Here is a 17988-nt window from a genome sequence, read left to right as displayed (position 1 = left end):
GTAGCACGAGGGTCGCCTGTCCCCGCTGGGGCCGCCCGCCCAGCTGTCGCCGCGGGTGCCGCTGTCCCCCGGTTTTACTCGTTGTCACAAGCCGTGGTAGCTTCTTCACGGGCGGCCGCCCCGCGCGATGACTGCGCCGGCGAAGGGGGCGAGTCGCGAGGACTGCGACCCAGGGAGACTGCGGCCGCGGGGTCCTCGGCGACGCTGACCGTTTATAAGGGCAGGACAAGTAACGGCCGCGCGCTAACGGCCGCGCGCTGGCTCGCGCCGCCGGCGGCTCAGCGGCCCCGCGAGCCCGGCCCGGCCGGGCGCTCCGCTCGCCAGTCTCTGCCCGGCTTCTCGCGACACCGGCGCCGCGCGCGCCCCGCCCCCTTTCCCGCCCCGCCCCTCGCGCCCCGCCCACCCTCGCGCCCCGCCTCCCGGCTCGAGCCCGCCCGCCGCCGGCCCGGAAGCCGGGCGGAGGCTGTCGCGCCGGGGTGACGTCGTGGCCGCCGGCGCGGGCGGGTGACGCGCGGGGCCCGTTGTCTGTGTGTGGGGGGCTGCGGAGCCCCGGGGGTGGTGGGGGGCTCCCGGCGGGGGCGGCGGTGGGTCGGCAGGGCCTGGACATGGCGCTGAGGGGCCGCCCCGTGGGAAGATGAATAAGGGCTGGCTGGAGCTGGAGAGCGACCCTGGTGAGTGCGGGCCGGGCGAGCCGAGACCGGGGGGTGGGGGTGGGGGGGCCGGGCGGCCCTGGGGTCCGCCGACCTGACTACCACTCGCTGCTTTGGTCTCCCCGCACAGGCCTCTTCACCCTCCTGGTGGAAGATTTCGGTAAGCGCCTCCCCTCCCTGCCAGACCTGGCAGTGCGGGCCCTCGGTGGCACCCTACGCTCCAGGGCCAGGGGCTGCCCTTCCCCACTTCGTTCCTTCTCTGATCGCAGGTGTCAAAGGGGTGCAGGTGGAGGAGATCTATGACCTTCAGAGCAAATGCCAGGGGTGAGTGCTTGACGCCGGGGCCCCCCTTTTAACCCCGAGGGCCCGCCAAGCTCCCCCGGAGCGAGTGCGCTTCAGTGGCGGCAATATCAGAATTCCCAGGTGTAAGTTCGTCCAAGGAAGTGACCCTCCTCGTCGGTTGCCCTTCCGATCCAGCTGCTTTCAGTTCTTCCCTAGATTTGATTGCACACGCCCCCTGATGCAAATCCTGCCCCTCCTTTGGAGGACAGTTTGGGCTGCCTTTCTTTGCTCATCTCGAATCCAGGTGCTTCTTCTCCTGCCCCGACCTCCACAATACCTTTTGTGCTGCTGTTGCTTTTTTCAATTTCCGTGTGGCCTAAATGCACAGGAGGATCCTGGTCACAGTGTGACTACTGACCAAACCCCTCCTAGGTGAGGACATAAAGGTCTGGTCTTATATTGATCCTGCAATTAGAGAGCTGTGTTGGTTGAACCAAGGAGTCTGCTTTTATTTCGCTGGAAGGAAGAAACTGATAGGAGTGCGAATTGGAAATTCCATACTTGAGCATGGAGCGTGTCAGTCCTGCATTCTTGCATTGCCCTCTGTTCTGCCCCCAGCCCGGAAACCACTGGTATCATGCAGAAAGACTGGGAGGCCCCTGAGGCTGATGCTTGAGACTGTCAGTGGCAGGCTTTTGGGGTATGAGGGTTTTGGAGAGAGGCAGGGGAGAGGAGGTGCCATCAGATGGGCACCGAAACAGTGACACAATATATTAGAGCCCAGAGTGAGAGAGAAGGGGGCTGCTAATTGTCTTTCCCACTTCCTCAGCCCCGTGTATGGATTCATCTTCCTATTCAAATGGATCGAAGAGCGCAGGTCCCGTCGCAAGGTCTCTACCTTGGTGGATGATACATCTGTGATTGATGATGATATCGTGAATAACATGTTCTTTGCCCACCAGGTCTGTATTCTATCTGGATGCAGGCGGGGTTGGAGGCGGAAGTACCATTGTATTTGCTTTGGGAAGTGGACATGGGGGAAGGTTGGAGGGGACATACAATACCAGGAGTGGTGTTTATAGAAGTGCCTGTAAGAAAGTTGGGAGTTTTTATTGTTTATTAAAATGGAGGCATCTCCTGGTCTATAGAGATAGTTTAGTATGTAAGGAGCTTGTCTTACATGTGACACAGGTTTGATTTCTGGCACTACATATTGTTCCAGGGGTGATCCCTGAGCACACAGTCAGGAGTAAACCCTGAGCATAGCTGAGTGTGGCCCCAGAATTTAAAAAATGTGGCGAAGGTGCGGGGTGTTATCAGAGTCTGCTCCCTTTGTTCTAGACACTTAGTGGGTATTCAGTGGTACAAATGTTGGGTGAAGTTGAGGGGAGCTAATGTGGGGTATTGTCTCGATATGACTGGCCCTCTCTGGTCCCCACATCCTTGAAGAGTATGGTGTTTGGGGTGAGGGATGCGGTATAGGTGACTGTTCTTGATTTCACAGCTGATCCCTAACTCTTGTGCTACTCATGCCCTGCTGAGTGTGCTCCTGAACTGCAGCAGTGTGGACCTGGGGCCCACCCTGAGTCGCATGAAGGACTTCACCAAAGGCTTTAGCCCTGAGGTAGGCTGCAGAACCTTCCAGAGTGTTGGTCACAGCTGACAGGTAGAACTCCCGGGGCCTTCATGGTAGTTGTCATGTTGGGATGTTTTTCTTTTCAGATGACCATTTCCTTTACATTTGACTGTTAAATTAATTGTGTTAAGCAGTCGGTTTTAGGCCAGTTGTGAGAAAGGTTTTAGACCCAGACCTAGGGAGGGAAGGAGCATTTTCTTTCATCAGGACATCGCCAGGCCATGTTCTCTTTGATGTCCACAGATTACCATGCAAGGCCCATAGAGCTCCTCTTTTGGGGGAGTTCCAGAGCTTTCTCCTGCTCCTACTAGCCCTTTAGAAGAGTGCTCGTGCCTCCGTAGGTTCCTGGAATTCTTCTAGGCCTGTTCTCCTTAGCTTTATTTCCCACTGTGAGGTCCACCTGAGGTGTTCTTATGATGTGGTCGATTTTCCTCCTCTAGAGCAAAGGATATGCGATTGGCAACGCCCCCGAATTGGCCAAGGCCCATAATAGCCATGCCAGGTGTGTGGACCCTGTGGGAGCCAGTGGGGGTGAGGGTGAGGGAAGATTATTGCATTCTGGGCACTGATTACATCCCTCCCCAGGCCTGAGCCACGCCACCTCCCCGAGAAGCAGAATGGCCTTAGTGCAGTGCGTACCATGGAAGCTTTCCACTTTGTCAGCTACGTGCCTATCACGGGCCGGCTCTTTGAACTGGATGGGCTGAAGGTCTACCCCATCGACCATGGTAGGCGCTTTTGACCTGCGGGCCCATTTGGGGAGGGGTCTGGAATTCATGGTCCTCGGGGGCTTGGGACCCAGGGCAGGTGGGTAATGTTGAGGACAATCTGGCTGAGGCCATCATACACTGAATTCCCTGACTAGCCCAGCTCTGGGCCTTCCTGCTTTCTATCTTCCAATTCCTGGTCCATCCAAACTCAGCACTTCCTCATCCCGGTCTTTCCTAGGGCCGTGGGGGGAGGATGAGGAGTGGACAGATAAGGCCCGGCGGGTCATCATGGAACGTATTGGCCTCGCCACTGCAGGGTAAGGGCCCTATGCTTGCTGACCCCCTGGAGCTATACCCCCGGTGGGAGGAAAACAAAAGGGAATCATGGCAAGGAGATGCCCGGGAACTCTGGGCAAAGCTGCAGGGGATCTGGTGCTGTCAGTGATTGGTCTCCAACCTTAGACTGCCAGCTCCTTGCCTCGTTTCCTGGCCGCGCTGCCTGTGGCCTGCCTCAGGGTGAGAAGGGGAAGGGCAGGCCTTGGTGCAGCTGTGCGCGGCCCAGATGTGCTGGCTCACTCTCTGGCTGGCCCCTCACCCAGCTTGTTGGACAGCCCCGCAGAGGGGCCTGACGCACACTGCTGCTGGTTGGGGGATTGCGGAGGGCCTGTACCTAGGCCAGATAAGACTTCAGGGAGTGCTGTCAAGTCATCTGCTTCCTTGATTTGGGGCGGGGCGGGCAGGTCTAGGCGGGAACTGCTCTCACAGCGGCGGCTGTGACTGCAGGGAGCCCTACCACGACATCCGCTTCAACCTGATGGCGGTGGTGCCCGACCGCAGGATCAAATATGAGTCCAGGCTGCATGTGCTGAAGGTGAACCGCCAGACCATCCTGGAGGCCCTGCAGCAGGTGGGTGTCCCCCTGCTCCCCTGCACCAGAGTGCCTGTGGCACTCTCCCCAGAGGATCTGCACTTCAGATACCCACTTCCTTCCTTTGCTTCCTCCGTGGGGAAGGTGGGACTCGGGGCTAGCTTCTTATAGGTGGCTTGCTTTGGGCAGGTAAGTCCCTGGCCCTGAACTGTCCCAAGGAGAGCTGGGATCACGCCCTGAGCCGTGGATTTTTGTTTTCAGCTGATCAGAGTAACACAGCCAGAGCTGATTCAGACACACAAATCTCAAGAGTCACAGCTGTCTGAGGAATCCAAACCAACCAGTGGTAAATCCCCCGTGGCGCTGGACGCAAGCAGAGCCCCAGTGGCCTCTGAAGGCGCCCACACAGGTATGAAGGGGTTCCTAGCCACCCCTTCTTAGATCCACTTGGGAGCCCAGGCAAAGCTAATCTTTCCTGTGGAGGTCCCTGGGCTGCAGTCCAGGGGCCACATGGGGGGCCTGAGCCCAGTGCTTGCTGCCCTTTCCCCGTGACTTCTGCAGGGGGAGCAGTCCTTCTCGAAGGGCACCTGAGAGGATGCTGCTAGCACAGAACCTAGCCTCCTCATTTCCTCCTCTCAGTAATGAATGAGTCCCTCATTGCTTTTCTCTGCAAAAAGAAAAATTGTTTTTCCCTTTCTGCTCCTCTTTTTTCACCTCGTTCTTCTGTGGGTCCGTGACGTAGAGTTTGCTCACTCCCATCCCACCAAGTTGTTGGGTTGTTACTCCTTGTTTTTTTGGGGGGGTGGAGGTGGGGTCACACATGACAGTGCTCAGGGCTTACACCTGACGCTGCACTCGGGGATCACTTCAGGGTGCTGGGATTGAACCCGGGTTGGACGTGTGCAAGGGAGAAGCAGATTCAGTTGTTCAGGAAGACTGTGAGCCGGGGACAACTTTTCTTGAGGGTCTGACTAAAGGTCCTGCCTGTGTGCTTTGTCCCCCTCAGATGTTGTGGAGGAGGGGGCTAGTTCATGCCCACAAGCCCCAACCCAAAGCCCTCCCGGTAAGCCCAAACTGGTGGTGAGACCTCCAGGGAGCAGCCTCAATGGGGTTCCTTCCAACCCCACTCCCATCGTCCAGCGGCTGCCGGCCTTTCTGGACAATCACAACTACGCCAAGTCCCCCATGCAGGTAGGTTGGGAGCACTTCACAGGGCACCCTTAAGGACTTCTTTTGAGAGGCAGCTGCAGTGGGCTGGTTGTGGGTGGCTCCTGGTTGGCCCTGAATCCAGACGTGGTATCAGATGCTTCTGATAATCCCAGGGCTTTAGGGAGGCATGAGAGTGCCTTGGACGTCAATCCAGGCATGAGGTGGTGGGCTTGCTGTCCAGGGCACGTTCCTTGGCATCTTTCTGGGTTGAGTTCTGGCAGATGAATGCTTCTGCTGTGGGGTACTTCATTGCTCTGAGGTGGACAGCCCACATAGTAAGATGCTCGACCTGGTGAGTCCTGTTGGCGTTCTCTCCAGCGGCGAGTGCTGTGCGCAGCCCCGGCTGACTGGCCCCTGCTCATATCTGCCCTGGATCTCTGCCTCAGGAGGAGGAAGACCTGGCGGCTGGTGTGGGCCGCAGCCGAGTTCCAGTCCGCCCACCACAGCAGTACTCAGACGATGAGGATGACTATGAGGACGATGAGGATGACGACGTGCAGAACACCAACTCTGCCATCAGGTGCGCTGTGCGGGTGAAGCGAGAAGCCGTGTGCTACAGGGTGGCCCCGAGGGGTCCCTCAGTGGTTTGGACAGCTCAGGGGAGGTCCGAGACCTTAGAAGCTAGGTCCTCACATATGCAAGTGCTGTATCACTGAACTCCCCCCTCCCCCCCCCCACACCAGTACTTTTATTTTAATTTTGGATGTAGGGGTAGTAAAGCACCCAGTGGTGCTCAGGGGCCACTCCTGGCTCTACTCAGGTCATTCCTGACAGTGCTGAGGGGACCATTTGTGGTGGAGGAGATCAAACCAGCCTTTAGCCCTATACTGTTTCTCCAGATCCCATACCAGTACTTTGAATGGGCCTTAAAGCATATGGTGGAGATGGCTTCTTACTGGGCTCTGACGGGCTGAACAAAGCTGGGGTGGAGGAGGCAGGTGGCGGGGAAGGTATGTGGGAAGACATGTCACTGGTTAGTTGCTGAAACAAGCAGGCAGAGGACAGCAGACGTGCTCTACTGTTGGCAGGTGCCAGGGCTGTCAGGGTCTCAAGCATGTGTTCCATGGTGGAGACACAGCCCTGTGCTGAGGTGGGGGAGGTGGGGTTTGAGGCCATCTGGCTGCATGGTCAGATCTTAGGGTGCCAGGGTCAAGATGCTTGGACCAAGAACGAGGAACTATGTTCTAGCCTTGTGGGTGCTGCTGGGGTGTGGTCCCCTGCGCCTTTGGTTCACCTCCCCTCGGGTCCACAGGTACAAGCGAAAGGGACCAGGGAAGCCAGGCACATTGAGCAGCCCCGGGGATGGGCAGCTGTCGGTGCTGCAGCCCAACACCATCAACGTCTTGGCCGAGAAGCTTAAAGAGTCGCAGAAGGACCTTTCGATGCCTCTGTCCATCAAGACGAGCAGCGGGGCCGGGAGTCCAGCCGTGGCTGTGCCTGGACACTCACAGCCTTCGCCCACCCCCAGCAACGAGAGCACAGACACAGCCTCTGAGATCGGCAGCGCTTTCAACTCCCCGCTGCGCTCCCCCATCCGCTCGGCCAACCCCACGCGGCCTTCGAGCCCCGTCACCTCCCACATCTCCAAGGTGCTTTTCGGGGAGGATGACAGCCTGCTGCGTGTGGACTGCATCCGCTACAACCGCGCTGTCCGCGACCTGGGCCCCATCATCAGCACGGGCCTGCTGCACCTGGCCGAGGACGGCGTACTGAGCCCCCTGACGCTGACAGGTGGGCCAGGGGCTCGCTCCAGTGAGGGAGGTGGGAGGTGCCAGACTGTGCTAAGGGTCCTGTGCTCTGATGAACCTTCTCGTGCCTTCTCTTCCCAGAGGGCGGGAAGGGCTCGTCTCCATCCGTCAGATCGAGCCATGGCAGCCAAGGGTCCGGCAGCCCAGAGAAGGAGGTGCTGGAAGCAGTGGACAGCCGAGAGAAGCCGGGGCTGCCTCGGTCGGGGGAGCCAGTAAGCGGGGAGAAGTACTCGCCCAAGGTGAGCCCCTCTATGGCCCCTCTCCGGAGAAGCTCTGGCAGAGCACAGGGCTTGGGCACTGCTGCCCAAGTGCTTGGTTCTTTTTTCTATTTTCGGGGGATTGGGATGACTCCCAGATTTTGCTCAGGATGCAGGGGTCACTCTCAGTTATACTGATCCTTGGCCAAAAGAACAAGCTGTGGCCCCGGCCTATAAGGTAAAGCTTGGCCCTGCACTGCTGGCAACTAGCAGCGCCACCTGGTGGTGCTCAGGGGCCACCAGAGCCATCACACCTGGTGATACTTTTTTTTTTTTTGCTTTGGGGGTCACACCCAGCGATGCACAGGGGTTACTCCTGGCTCTGCACTCAGGAATCACCCCTGGCGGTGCTCAGGGGACCATATGGGATGGTGGGAATCGAACCCGGATCAGCCGCGTGCAAGGCAAACGCCCTACCCGCTGTGCTATCACTCCAACCCCTGGTGATACTTTTTTGTGGGGATGTGGAGTGGGTTTTGTGCAATGCCAGGGACTGAATGAGGACACCCCCCTGACATGGTACTGTCTTCCCAGGTCCGGGCCCTAGGGTCTTTTTGTTTGTTTGGGGGCCGTACCACCCAGTGATGCTTTGGGGGCTATTCTTTGTACTGTGCTTGGGGGTTGCTTCTGGCAGTACACGGGGTACCATGTAGTGCCAGGGACTGAACCCAAGCCTCATGTATGCAAAGTTGGTGCACTAGCCCTTTGATACATCTCTATAGCCCCTTGAGACTTTGGATGAGAGGGTTGAAGCCAGGTGTCAGGAGTCCCATGTGGATGGGGGTGGCGGGGCTGTTCGTGGGTGCTGGTGGTCATCCTTGCCTCTGGCTGCTGTCAGCACTGGCCAGCCCCTCACAGGCGGGTGCAATGATGGATTTTGGCAGGAGCTGCTGGCGCTGCTGAAATGTGTGGAGGCAGAGATTGCAAACTATGAGGCCTCCCTCAAGGAAGAGGTAGAGAAGAGGAAGAAGTTCAAGGTGGGTCATCTCTTGCGGCCCACTCCTGGCCTCCGAGTGGCTTTCCCTGGGTGAGGTGGTGGGCTGTGTAGGTGGTGATGGCAGTGCCACCCCTTGCCCCCTTGCCCATCTGCAGATCGATGACCAGAGAAGGACGCATAACTACGATGAGTTCATCTGCACCTTCATCTCCATGCTGGCTCAGGAAGGTGAGGGATCTCGCTGCTGTGTGCCACCCAGCCTGCCCCGCTGAGGGCCCGGTCTCTCGGCCTCCGGCCTCCACTGTGCCTGGCCTCCTGGGGTGCAAACGCTCTGCCTCTGCTCCCCACAGGCATGCTGGCCAACCTGGTGGAGCAGAACATCTCTGTGCGGCGGCGCCAGGGCGTCAGCATCGGCCGGCTGCACAAACAGCGGAAGCCCGACCGGCGGAAACGCTCGCGCCCCTACAAGGCCAAGCGCCAGTGAGGACTGACGACCCGCCTCTGCAGCCCGTTCTTGCCGTGTGGCCCACCCCAGGGCCCGTTCCTGCCCTCCACCTCTTCTTCCCAGTATTACTGAATAGTTGCAGCCAGAGAGCCCAGACCCTGGGAAGGTGCCCAGGGCCTGGCAGGGCCAGGCCACCCCGTAGTATTCAGGAAGCAGCAGCTGGAGCTGGGGCCCAGTGTGGCGCTGCAGCTGCCTCCGCAGCCGGCTGTGGAGTGGCCGGGCTGGCCCTGCTGCCTGGGCAGCAGAGTATATATTTTACCTACAGAGACGTCTATTTTTCTGGGCTGTAACCCATCTTGCCACCACTGTGTTGACATAGCTGGCTTCTTGAATCTGCAGCCTCTTCTGAGAGCTGTCATCTCAGTGGGCCCGGCTGCAGGGTGGGCACTGGCCCTTCTGTGTTAGCCCCAGCCACCAGTCATCCCTGTTGTGAGGAAGCCAGGTCTCCCCGTCATTCTTCCCAGGAGAGCTCCAAACTCAGGGACCCGACTGCTTGGCTGGATTGGCGGGGAGGGGGTGTCCCAGCTGTGGTGGGCTGAGCAGAGAGTCATGTTGGAGCCCCTTGGTGGCCTATAACTGTCCAGCCTGCTCTGTGTGGGGCAACGCAGGGCTCATTGCCTTCAGTGTTGTGGCCCAGGCAGTGCAGCCTGCCTCGGGCTCCGGGGCCCCTCCCTGAGGCACCAAGGAGCCTCTGCCTCACCCCTCAGTATTACTGTCTCCCTCCTCTTAAGGGTAGCAGAGACAGGGCTGCTTGCAGGGGGCTGGCACCACTCAGCTGCCTCCTGCCACGCCAGCTTCCTCCTCTGCAAGGCACTCAGGGTTGGGGACAGAGGACCAGGACAACCAGCTGAAGTCCCTGTGTTCTAGAGGGCCTGATGCCAATGGGGACTCCGGCACTGCCTCTGGCACTCATCCCAAATAACCCCACAGTCTCTCCGCCAATGGCTTTGATGGTGATCCAAGTACGCCCCTTATTTGTACATAGCAACAAGGTATGTGTGTGTGGGAGGAAGCGGGGTGCAGCTGCCTCTGTGCTGGGCATAGCCTGACCCCTCTTGCCTCTGTAAATATTTGGATCGATGAATGAATAAAACTCTCCTTAAGAATCTTGTGGTTGCTGACCCAAGGTGTGGGCTAGGCTGCCTTCAGGGAAATGAGGACTGAAGCCAACCAGCACCGACTCACCAGAAGTGACCAGTGTGTTCCTGGCAATAGTTTTTGGCCCCCTCTGAGGCCTAGCACTCAGAGCTGGGCTGTGGGACACCAGAGTTGTGCACATGGTGCCTTTGGGAAAAGGCCATGCCGGGACTTTGGCTGGATCTGATGACCATGCGATCTGAAGGGGCCATGGGACTCAGCCTCATCCTGCCTAGGGGAGACTCCCCAGAGGGTCCACCTCTCTCTCCGGTTGCATCTGGGCAAGTATAGCAGGACAAAACCGTCTCTCTACCCTCTTCTCTGCGAGCCCCATTCTGATGCAAGCAGGTGAGGCTCAGCTGGACTGCTTCAAACACCACTTTAATGGCCCAGCCCTCTGAGTCTAGTAGTCCAGGGCACAGATGAGGGCCACACCACGCTTTATCCAGTGTCGCTGGGTCTGGTCTGTGGGGATTTCCACTGCGATGACATAGTTGGTAGAGTGGCCTGTGGTGGATAGTGTCCCTGGAGCAGGCGAGAGGTGGGGATTGCTAAGTTGCCAAGTCAGCCTCAGGGAGGGTAAGCTGCATCAGATGTGGTTGGGAAAGTGGAGGGACCCTGAACCTGGAGGAAGCCCATCTGGTGAGTGACTCTGGTCAAGACTCAGACCAGCTGGTCTTGCCCTGGGTCTCTACGTGCATAGGCTTCCCACTGAAGCTTCTTACCAGCTCGGGTCAGCGTCTTATAGATGGGGCACAGGTAGAAGTCCTGGTCCTGGACAATGCGATGGGCCACTGGCAGGAGCCAGATAACAGCCATCTCTGTATAGAGCTCTTTGGGCCGAGACTCGGCCAGCCGGAAGGCCACAGGGTCCCAGCGGGCACCTTCCAGGAACAGCCCATAGATGAAGCACCCTTCTTGGGGCCTTGTTGTGATCTGCGCTACTGGCGTGCTCACCACCTGTGATAGGACAGAAAAGCCCAGAATCTGGGTTAGGGTTTGGATCGGAAAATGGACACAAGGGGCTGGAGCAATAGTACAACAGGTACCACCAGGAGTGATCCCTGAGTGCAGAGCCAGGAATAACCCCTGAGCACTGTGGTCCCAAAGCCAAAAAAAAAGATGGACACAAACTCCCAAGAACCCTGCATGCCTCCCATCTCTCACCAGCCATTTTAGCGGATAACCTGTACTCTGGGCCACCTTGGGATTTCACTGGGGCTCATGACCTCTTCTGTACTGGGTCTTCTAGATCTCCCCCTCTGACCTGGCTCTCCTCTGTACCCCAACCCCCAGCTGAGACTTAGGTGTTCTTCCTGCCGAGGCTATTTCCTATCCCAGTACCTGACCTGGCCCTAGCTGTTCCCAGACCTTAAAATCAAAGGAGATGGTGTCGATGGAAATGACATTTTTGCGAGCAAAATTTTGCAGTGTGCCTGTCAGGAAAGCCTGGGGGAAGAAGAAGCCACTGATCCAGAAGATAGCCGGGATGCCTCCCTGGATCCAGGAATTCAGAAAATCCAGGCGCTGAAGCAGGTCCATGACCCAAGAGGAAAGAGGCTTGAGTGATGGGTAGGCTTTGGCCTTCCAGAGGTCAGGCACACTGTTGTTGTACAGACTGGCTGCCATCAGCTCCAGCTTTGACGACATCACCACCAGCCCCTTGAGGGCCTTGAGCAAGTCTTGCAGTGACTGGGTGATCACCTGTAGCAGCCGGTTGTACCTGCAGAACCAGAGGCAAGGGATCTAGCAGTGGGGCTCAATCTGCACCCACACCCCCCTGGTTGTAGGCTGGAGCCAGAAATGAAATGACTGGTTGAGAACACAGGCTGTTCAGGTGTGCCTGGGTACCAATCTCAGCTCAAGCCCTTAACACATATGTCACCTTGGTTGGGTCACTTAAAACCTTGACTGGTGCCAGAATTTGTGTTAATTAAGCCACATACAAGTGAGAACCACGGAGAGTGTGTGCTAATGTCAACATGTTTTTCTGTTTTGGTTTTCCTCATCTGTGAAGTGGCAATACTGAACGTGTTCTGAAAGTATGTTTTTTTTTTCTTTTTGGGATATACCCAATGATGCTCAGCAAGTTCTGGCAGTGCTTGGAGGAGCATATCGGATGCCAGAGAATCAACCTGGGTCAGCCGTGTGCAAGGCAAATATCCTACCTGCTGTTCTTCTGCTCCGACCCTGAGGATGGATTTATAACAGGGTAGCACCTGGCCCATGGCAATTTGTTATCACTTCCTGCAGCCTGGTGGCCTGCTAATTCCATGGGGGATGGGGGATTACCGGATGACCTCCTGGACTAGCACCGTGTTCATGGACTCCTCATATAGCACTGGGTACTTGGCCATCACAAACTGCAAGTTGATGGGTTCAGGGATCTTGAGCAAAATGTTCCGGGCTACATCCTGTACTACCTGTGGAGACAAAGGCATGCTGGGGGTCAGGGCCAGCCCCCTGCTCCCCTTTGGGCTGCCACGTGCATGGAATTCCTGCCCACAGGGGAGCAGGCATTTCCACCTGGGGCTCCTACCCCCGCTGCTGCCCACCTCCTCTTGGTCCTGGCTGCCCACTGAGGATGACTTGGGTTGCAGTTGGATGATGGCACCAAAAAGAGCAAAAGTCTCATTCTGGGCGAAGGTGATGTTGGCATTGTCGTGGAGACCAAAGATCTCAGGCATGTCGTTGAGTGGGAGACCTTTGATGTAGGAGAGGTAGCCCTGGAAGTGGGGGGGGGCATGAGTGAATCCCTACCTTGCGTGTCCCCACATCTGGCCAGGGGCCCTCCAGTTGGACATCTCCCCGTCCACAGCTCATGTGCCTCCCTCCCAGCCCCTTCTCCAGTGCCTGGCATCCTGAGCCTCACTCAGCTTCTCTCTGCAGCCTGCAGGCCTGCTGCCTTCCACACCCCCCCTTCCTGAAAGCATTTCCTTAAGGAGCCCCACAACCGAAGAGTGATACTCGAGGTTAGAACCTGACTGAGTCCAGAGCAGGGATGGGTCTGGCCCGCCCCAGTCTCTGGAGGACGTATGGAAGTCGGTGTACACCCAACTGTGGCTCTCACTTGTATGTGGCTTAATGAACACAAATTGTGGAGGCAGGGTCAACATGTTTTAAGCGACTTGTCTAATGAAGGGAGCTACTGGAGGGTGAGGACGAGCTCCTGTCCCCACAGCACCCCCAAAAGCCAGCCTGCACACGGCCTGCCTGTGGCCTGCGCTCACGTTGAGGTCGTAGGTGGGCTGGATCTGGTGGTAGACCCCCGAGGCGCTGTAGGTGTGCTCGGGGAAGAGCACCAGGGGGCTGTAGAAGTCCTCCAGGATGTTCATGATGCAGCGGCGGTCCCAGTCGTCTGTCACTCGGCCCCCGTAGTTGATCTCCCCTGCCGTGTACTTGAGGACCTGTGTGGGGAGGGGGGTGAGTAGGTGACGGAGCGCCCCTTTTCCCATTCCCCCAGCCCCTTCAGTCCCCCCCACCCCCGTCCCCACACCGTCTGTGCCCACCCACCTTGTAGGGAATGCTGTCGTACTCGTCCAGGAACATCTTGAGCTGGCTGATGCAGATGCGCAGATCCCCGTCCGTGAACTCATAGGGGATGTTGAAGCCCAAGGGCCCGAACTTGCGGCGCTCAAGCACGTTCCCGTGGAAGAGGCACAGAGACAGCAGCAGGGACTTGAACTCCAGCGTCTGGGGACGGGTGGGGCGAGGCTGGGAGAGGGGCGGGGCGGGAAGGGGCGGGCCCTGGGGCCAGGGAGGGGCGGGGCCTTGTAGAGGCGGGGCGATGGGGCGGGTTCTGGGGCGGGGCGAGAGTGAGAGATGGGGCGGGTCTGGGACCCTGGGGCGGGGCCATGTGGGGGCGGGGTCTGGGTCCTGGGGCGGGGCGAAGGCAGGGGCGGGGCCTGGGGCACTGGGGCGGGGCCTCACCTTGTGACAGGAGTTGAGGAAGTCGTCGCTAAGGCTGCTGTAGGACTTGAGCAGGTTGGCCTTGACGCCGCGCGGTGGCTCGATGGTCATCTTGGAACTGTTCTGCAGGATGGTCACTGGGAACTTGTTGCTAGGCAGACTGGTGAGCCACAGGCGGAAGTCCCGGTGCACCTGGGGGGCCGTGCCCCAGGTGAGCTCGAGACCTATACCTGGTGGTCGCCCCGACCCTGGCCCTCAATCTTAGGCCACTCCAGGCTGCAGAGGCCCTTGGTGAAGAATAGGGGCTTCGGCAAATCCCAGCGTCCCCCATGTTCGGGTCTGGGGCAGGTAACTGGGGGCGGGTGGGCTCGCTTGGGGAGAGGCTGAGTCAGCAGCCAGGGGTGGGCAGAGACAGGCACCTTGTCAGGATTGATGTGCTCGATGAGGCGCTCCAGCGCCGGCATCCAGCTGGGTGCCAGGTGGCAGTTCTGGAAGAAGACCCACTTGCCCCTCTCTATGGAACTGCGCATCATGGCTTCTGCTCGAGGTCCCTTTGGAGACAGGGGGGCTGAGCGGCAGAGGGCCAGCTGGCCTACCCCCTCCACCCCCCTCCTTCATACCCTGGCCCACCCCTACCTGGCCCTGGCCCAGGGAGATGGCAGAGAGCTTCTTGGAGAACTTCATCTCTTCAGCAAACTTATAGAGGTCAGCGGCGGGGTCAGTGCCGGGGGACAGCACAAAGATGAGGGGTGTGGCGGCGTTGGAGTCTTTGAACACCACCGACAGGTTGGCAGTCTGTGGGGCAGGAGGAGAAGCTGGAGCCAGCTGGGGCATCCAGAGAGGGGCCGGGGACTCTGTGCGGGGACCTGAGGCTTCCCCCATCCTGGGGCCGCCCCGCACTTGCCTGCGGCTCAATGAAGCGTGGCTCCAGGTTGGAGGACACGAAGTCCTGCATGGCATTGGTAACCTTGTCCCCACGCAGGCAGCGGAGCACCAGCAGCTTCTGGAACTGGTCCAGGTACTGGTCCCAGATACCAGGCAGAGGTTCCCTGCAACAGTGCCCACGTTGTCCCTGTGGGGAGCCCTGGCCAAAGGGATCTGCTGACTGGATAGCAGGGACAGGGACAGGGGAGAGATCCCTGGCATATGTGCCCGGGGCCACAGCAGAGTGTGGGGGACCCCGTGGGAAAGCTCAGAGAAGGCCCTGGAGGAAGGTTTCTGCGTGCTCACCCCCTTGGTGGGCTCAGCTCACCGGTGGGGCTCAGGGCTGTCAAAGATGACCTGGAACTCTGAGAGGTACTTCGTGAAGTCAGTGGAGAGTGAGGTGAAGGCTGGCAGGCTGGAGAGGGCCACGATGTCGCGCCAGTTTCTGTCCGACAGCCAGCTCGGGGCGGGGTTCTCCATCACATCATCCTGGATGGGACCCCCGGACAGCAGGTAGCGCCACTCATTCTGATGGGGATCGGGGGATCAGTGCCAGGCACACCTCGAGCACCCCCCGCCCTCACCCAGAACACCAAGTTGCTTGGGGAGTGGCCAGTAGGTAGGCCAGGAACAGCGCCCCTTCTCTGCTTGTCCTCAGCAGGATGCCCTTGTGAAAAGCATTTGATCTCCCCAAGCCCCAGTTTTCTTCCTTCAAGAGGAGGAAGAATGAGAACTCTGCTTCCAGGGGAAGGGGGTGGAGGGGGTACTGACTGCCTGGCAGAGCTGATGTCACCCTGCCCTGGGCAGCACCGGAGAGCGTGGGACACAGAGGCATGCGCACGGCAGGCAAAGACCATCGGCTCCTCTGGCCCGGGACTCCCAGAGGCCTGTACTCACAGTCAAACTGCCAGGTCTCTTGGCAGTTTTTCTGTTTGTTTTATTTGGTTTGGGTTTTTTGCCCACACCTGGTGATACTCTGGGGTTGTCTCCAAGCAGCCAGGTCTGTGCTCAGGGGAAACGTGTGCTACCAGGGGTTGACCCCAGGTGGGCCACCTGCAAGGTGAGCGCTTTGCCCACTGCCCCCTGTCTGGCCCCTTTCCAGCTGGGACCTTGCTTCCTGTGGCCTCTGCCTCTGCTCTGGCCGTGCCCTCGTGTCTGGCCTCCCCTTTCCTTGCACTCCATTCCCCCTGCGGTGGGGCATCTCCCTGATGCTCTGGTCCAGATCCACCCCCACCCCAGCCCCCTCTCAGTGCAGGCACCTTGTTGATCTTGCCCTCATTCATCATGATGCGGACACAAAGCAGGAAAGCGAACATCAACTTGTGCTTCTCAAAGAGGCTGCGGCAGACGTTGCTGTACAGGCTGAAGGTCAGGTAGCGGTTGATGTTGGCGATGCGCTTCTTAAGGTTTTCTAGGGGCCAGAGTAGGGAGAAGTGGGCAAGGTGAGAGCCCCAGGCCCAAGGCAGCCAACTCCCCACCACCACCACCCCTCCAGCAGCTATCTGAGTCCCAGTGGAGGGACCCCGAGAAGGGATGGGAGAGGCTGAGATCTGATTGGAACTACGCCCATGAGCCTGGTATGAGTTTCCAAGTGTGTGTCCACAAGTGCATTGTGCCCAGGGGTGGCCCCTGGTGCCAGGGAGGAGTCACATGCACGGAAGCCACACCTACCTGCCCTCTCTGAGTTGGCGATGCCTGAGAGGAAGATGTTGAGAAACCACTCGAGGGAGTACTGGTACATGGGGTCCACGTTGGCCAGGTCAGACACACAGAAGAAGAGAATCTGGGTGCGGACGGCCACAGGGATGTACTCCATGCGTGTGAGGTCGATGTCCTTCTCGGTCTGCTCCGCGATCCTGACTTTGGACTGGGGGTGGACGGTGGTTAGGCCCGGGCAGGAAGTGGGGATCGGGGCCAGGTGGACAGGGAGGAGCAGGAGGAGGCCCCTCAGGTGCCCACCTGGATTTCAGCAGCTTTCGCCTTGGAGGCCTCGAGCACCTTGATGAGCTCCATGTCGTCCACGGGGTTGCCCTCGGAGGAGCTGAGCCGCAGCAGGATCTGATCCTCGATGTCCTTTAGCTCCTGCCGCATCTTGGCGTTGCTGACGATGAGCTGGTTCTTGGCTTCCTCTAGGTCAGGTCGTTCCTCAGCCACCACCTGGCCCAACAGCTGGTCCTCCAGGCCACTGCCAGGGGCAGGAGACATCACACCAGGGACACTGGAGCCCTGTGTCCTGGGGGCCCAACCTGGCTCAGGGCCAGGGCTATTCTTCCAGACCCCCAGTTCTCAGGGAGAGCCGGGTGGCGTCCCCAGAGTTCCAGCGTGCTGTACAACTGGGTGTGTGAGCTCTGGGCTCTCTGGAACACTCCCTCTGTGCTGGGGAGACAGGGACAGTCCCGATGACAGTGATTCCCTTCCCTGGGGGAGGGGGGCTGGGAAGGACAGAGGAGGCGCACCCTAGCACAGAGTGGGCCTGTGGGCTCTGGTAGGTGGCCCTCAAAGGCTGTAAGTGGGATTCAGAACAGCCAAGCAGGGGGTCAGAGCTGGGTATGGGCAGCCAGACTGGCCCCAAGGCAGGGGTCCAGGACAGTTGAGGGGGTGGGAAAGGGCTATGCGACAGGGGCTCAGGGGGAAGGTCCTACAGGGGATCAGGATAGGTTGGGGGTTCTTCGACATGGTGGCACTTGAGGGCTGGTGAGATAGTACAGCATGTCAGGCACTTGACTTGCACGCAGCTGACCCGGGTTCAATCCCTAGCATCTCATAGGTCCCCCCAGGAGTAGCCCCCTGAGCTCAGAGGCAGGAATAAGCCCTGAGCACCACTGGATGCCACCCCCCCAAACAACAAATAAATGGTGGCAACCAAGGGGAGCTGTGGAAGGCTGGAAGATCTGCCTGGGTGGCAACTGGGAAACCTGGGTGGGGCGAGAGGCCTCCTCGGGTCCTGGCGGGGCCAGAAAGCTGACCTGGGCGACAGGGTGAAGTTGATGATGGTGAGCTTGGTGAAGACCTCGGGCGTGTAGTGCGGGTTGGGCAGCTTGGTGGTGATGTACATCCTGAAGTCCTCGTGGTAGGGGATCACCGTGTCCCCCAGCTTCATCACCGTGTTCCCCTGCTGCTTGTAAGTCTGTGACGGGGAGGGGGGGGAGGAGGTTTCACCATGGCTAGGCCCGCTCCAGCTCCCCACACCCCAGCTGGTCATGAGCTCCCAGGTCT

General features: G+C 58.9%; 2 protein-coding genes across 2 annotated transcripts in view; one reads left to right on the top strand and one right to left on the bottom strand.

The window, feature by feature from the left end:
• Positions 1-512: 512 nt before the first annotated feature.
• BAP1 (BRCA1 associated protein 1) lies at positions 513-9902 on the top strand. Its single transcript, XM_056129295.1, has 17 exons — positions 513-671; positions 781-810; positions 920-974; positions 1762-1894; positions 2437-2556; positions 3009-3070; positions 3154-3296; positions 3517-3595; positions 4062-4185; positions 4408-4555; positions 5153-5337; positions 5742-5875; positions 6608-7086; positions 7185-7342; positions 8245-8337; positions 8453-8525; positions 8648-9902. Exons 1-17 carry the CDS (start codon positions 635-637, stop codon positions 8779-8781), a joined length of 2187 nt encoding a protein of 728 aa, XP_055985270.1. The 5' UTR covers positions 513-634; the 3' UTR covers positions 8782-9902.
• Positions 9903-10342: 440 nt separating this feature from the next.
• DNAH1 (dynein axonemal heavy chain 1) overlaps positions 10343-17988 on the bottom strand; it is a 61091-nt gene continuing 53445 nt past the window's right edge. The window contains exons 62-77 of the mRNA XM_056129699.1: positions 17739-17899; positions 16732-16957; positions 16444-16639; positions 16032-16183; positions 15101-15300; positions 14753-14897; positions 14485-14643; positions 14268-14399; positions 13870-14040; positions 13453-13632; positions 13170-13346; positions 12495-12665; positions 12232-12362; positions 11311-11662; positions 10665-10899; positions 10343-10464 (exon numbers count right to left, since the gene is read on the bottom strand). Coding sequence (XP_055985674.1) covers positions 10343-10464; positions 10665-10899; positions 11311-11662; positions 12232-12362; positions 12495-12665; positions 13170-13346; positions 13453-13632; positions 13870-14040; positions 14268-14399; positions 14485-14643; positions 14753-14897; positions 15101-15300; positions 16032-16183; positions 16444-16639; positions 16732-16957; positions 17739-17899 — 2910 coding nt within the window. The remainder of the gene's footprint in view (positions 10465-10664; positions 10900-11310; positions 11663-12231; positions 12363-12494; positions 12666-13169; positions 13347-13452; positions 13633-13869; positions 14041-14267; positions 14400-14484; positions 14644-14752; positions 14898-15100; positions 15301-16031; positions 16184-16443; positions 16640-16731; positions 16958-17738; positions 17900-17988) is intronic.

Source organism: Sorex fumeus, unplaced genomic scaffold (genome assembly GCF_029834395.1).
Source record: "Sorex fumeus unplaced genomic scaffold, SorFum_2.1 ptg000072l, whole genome shotgun sequence".
In the NCBI taxonomy this organism is placed as follows: Eukaryota; Metazoa; Chordata; class Mammalia; order Eulipotyphla; family Soricidae; genus Sorex; species Sorex fumeus.
This window is presented reverse-complemented; position numbering and strand designations above follow the sequence as displayed.

Bases quoted from the DNA above. Each gene is read 5' to 3' on its own strand.
- BAP1 (XM_056129295.1), top strand. From the start codon at position 635: ATGAATAAGGGCTGGCTGGAGCTGGAGAGCGACCCTG. The intron at 2,557-3,008 runs GTAGGCTGCAGA...TTCCTCCTCTAG, and splicing joins CCAAAGGCTTTAGCCCTGAG to AGCAAAGGATATGCGATTGG. The intron at 7,087-7,184 runs GTGGGCCAGGGG...TTCTCTTCCCAG, and splicing joins GAGCCCCCTGACGCTGACAG to AGGGCGGGAAGGGCTCGTCT.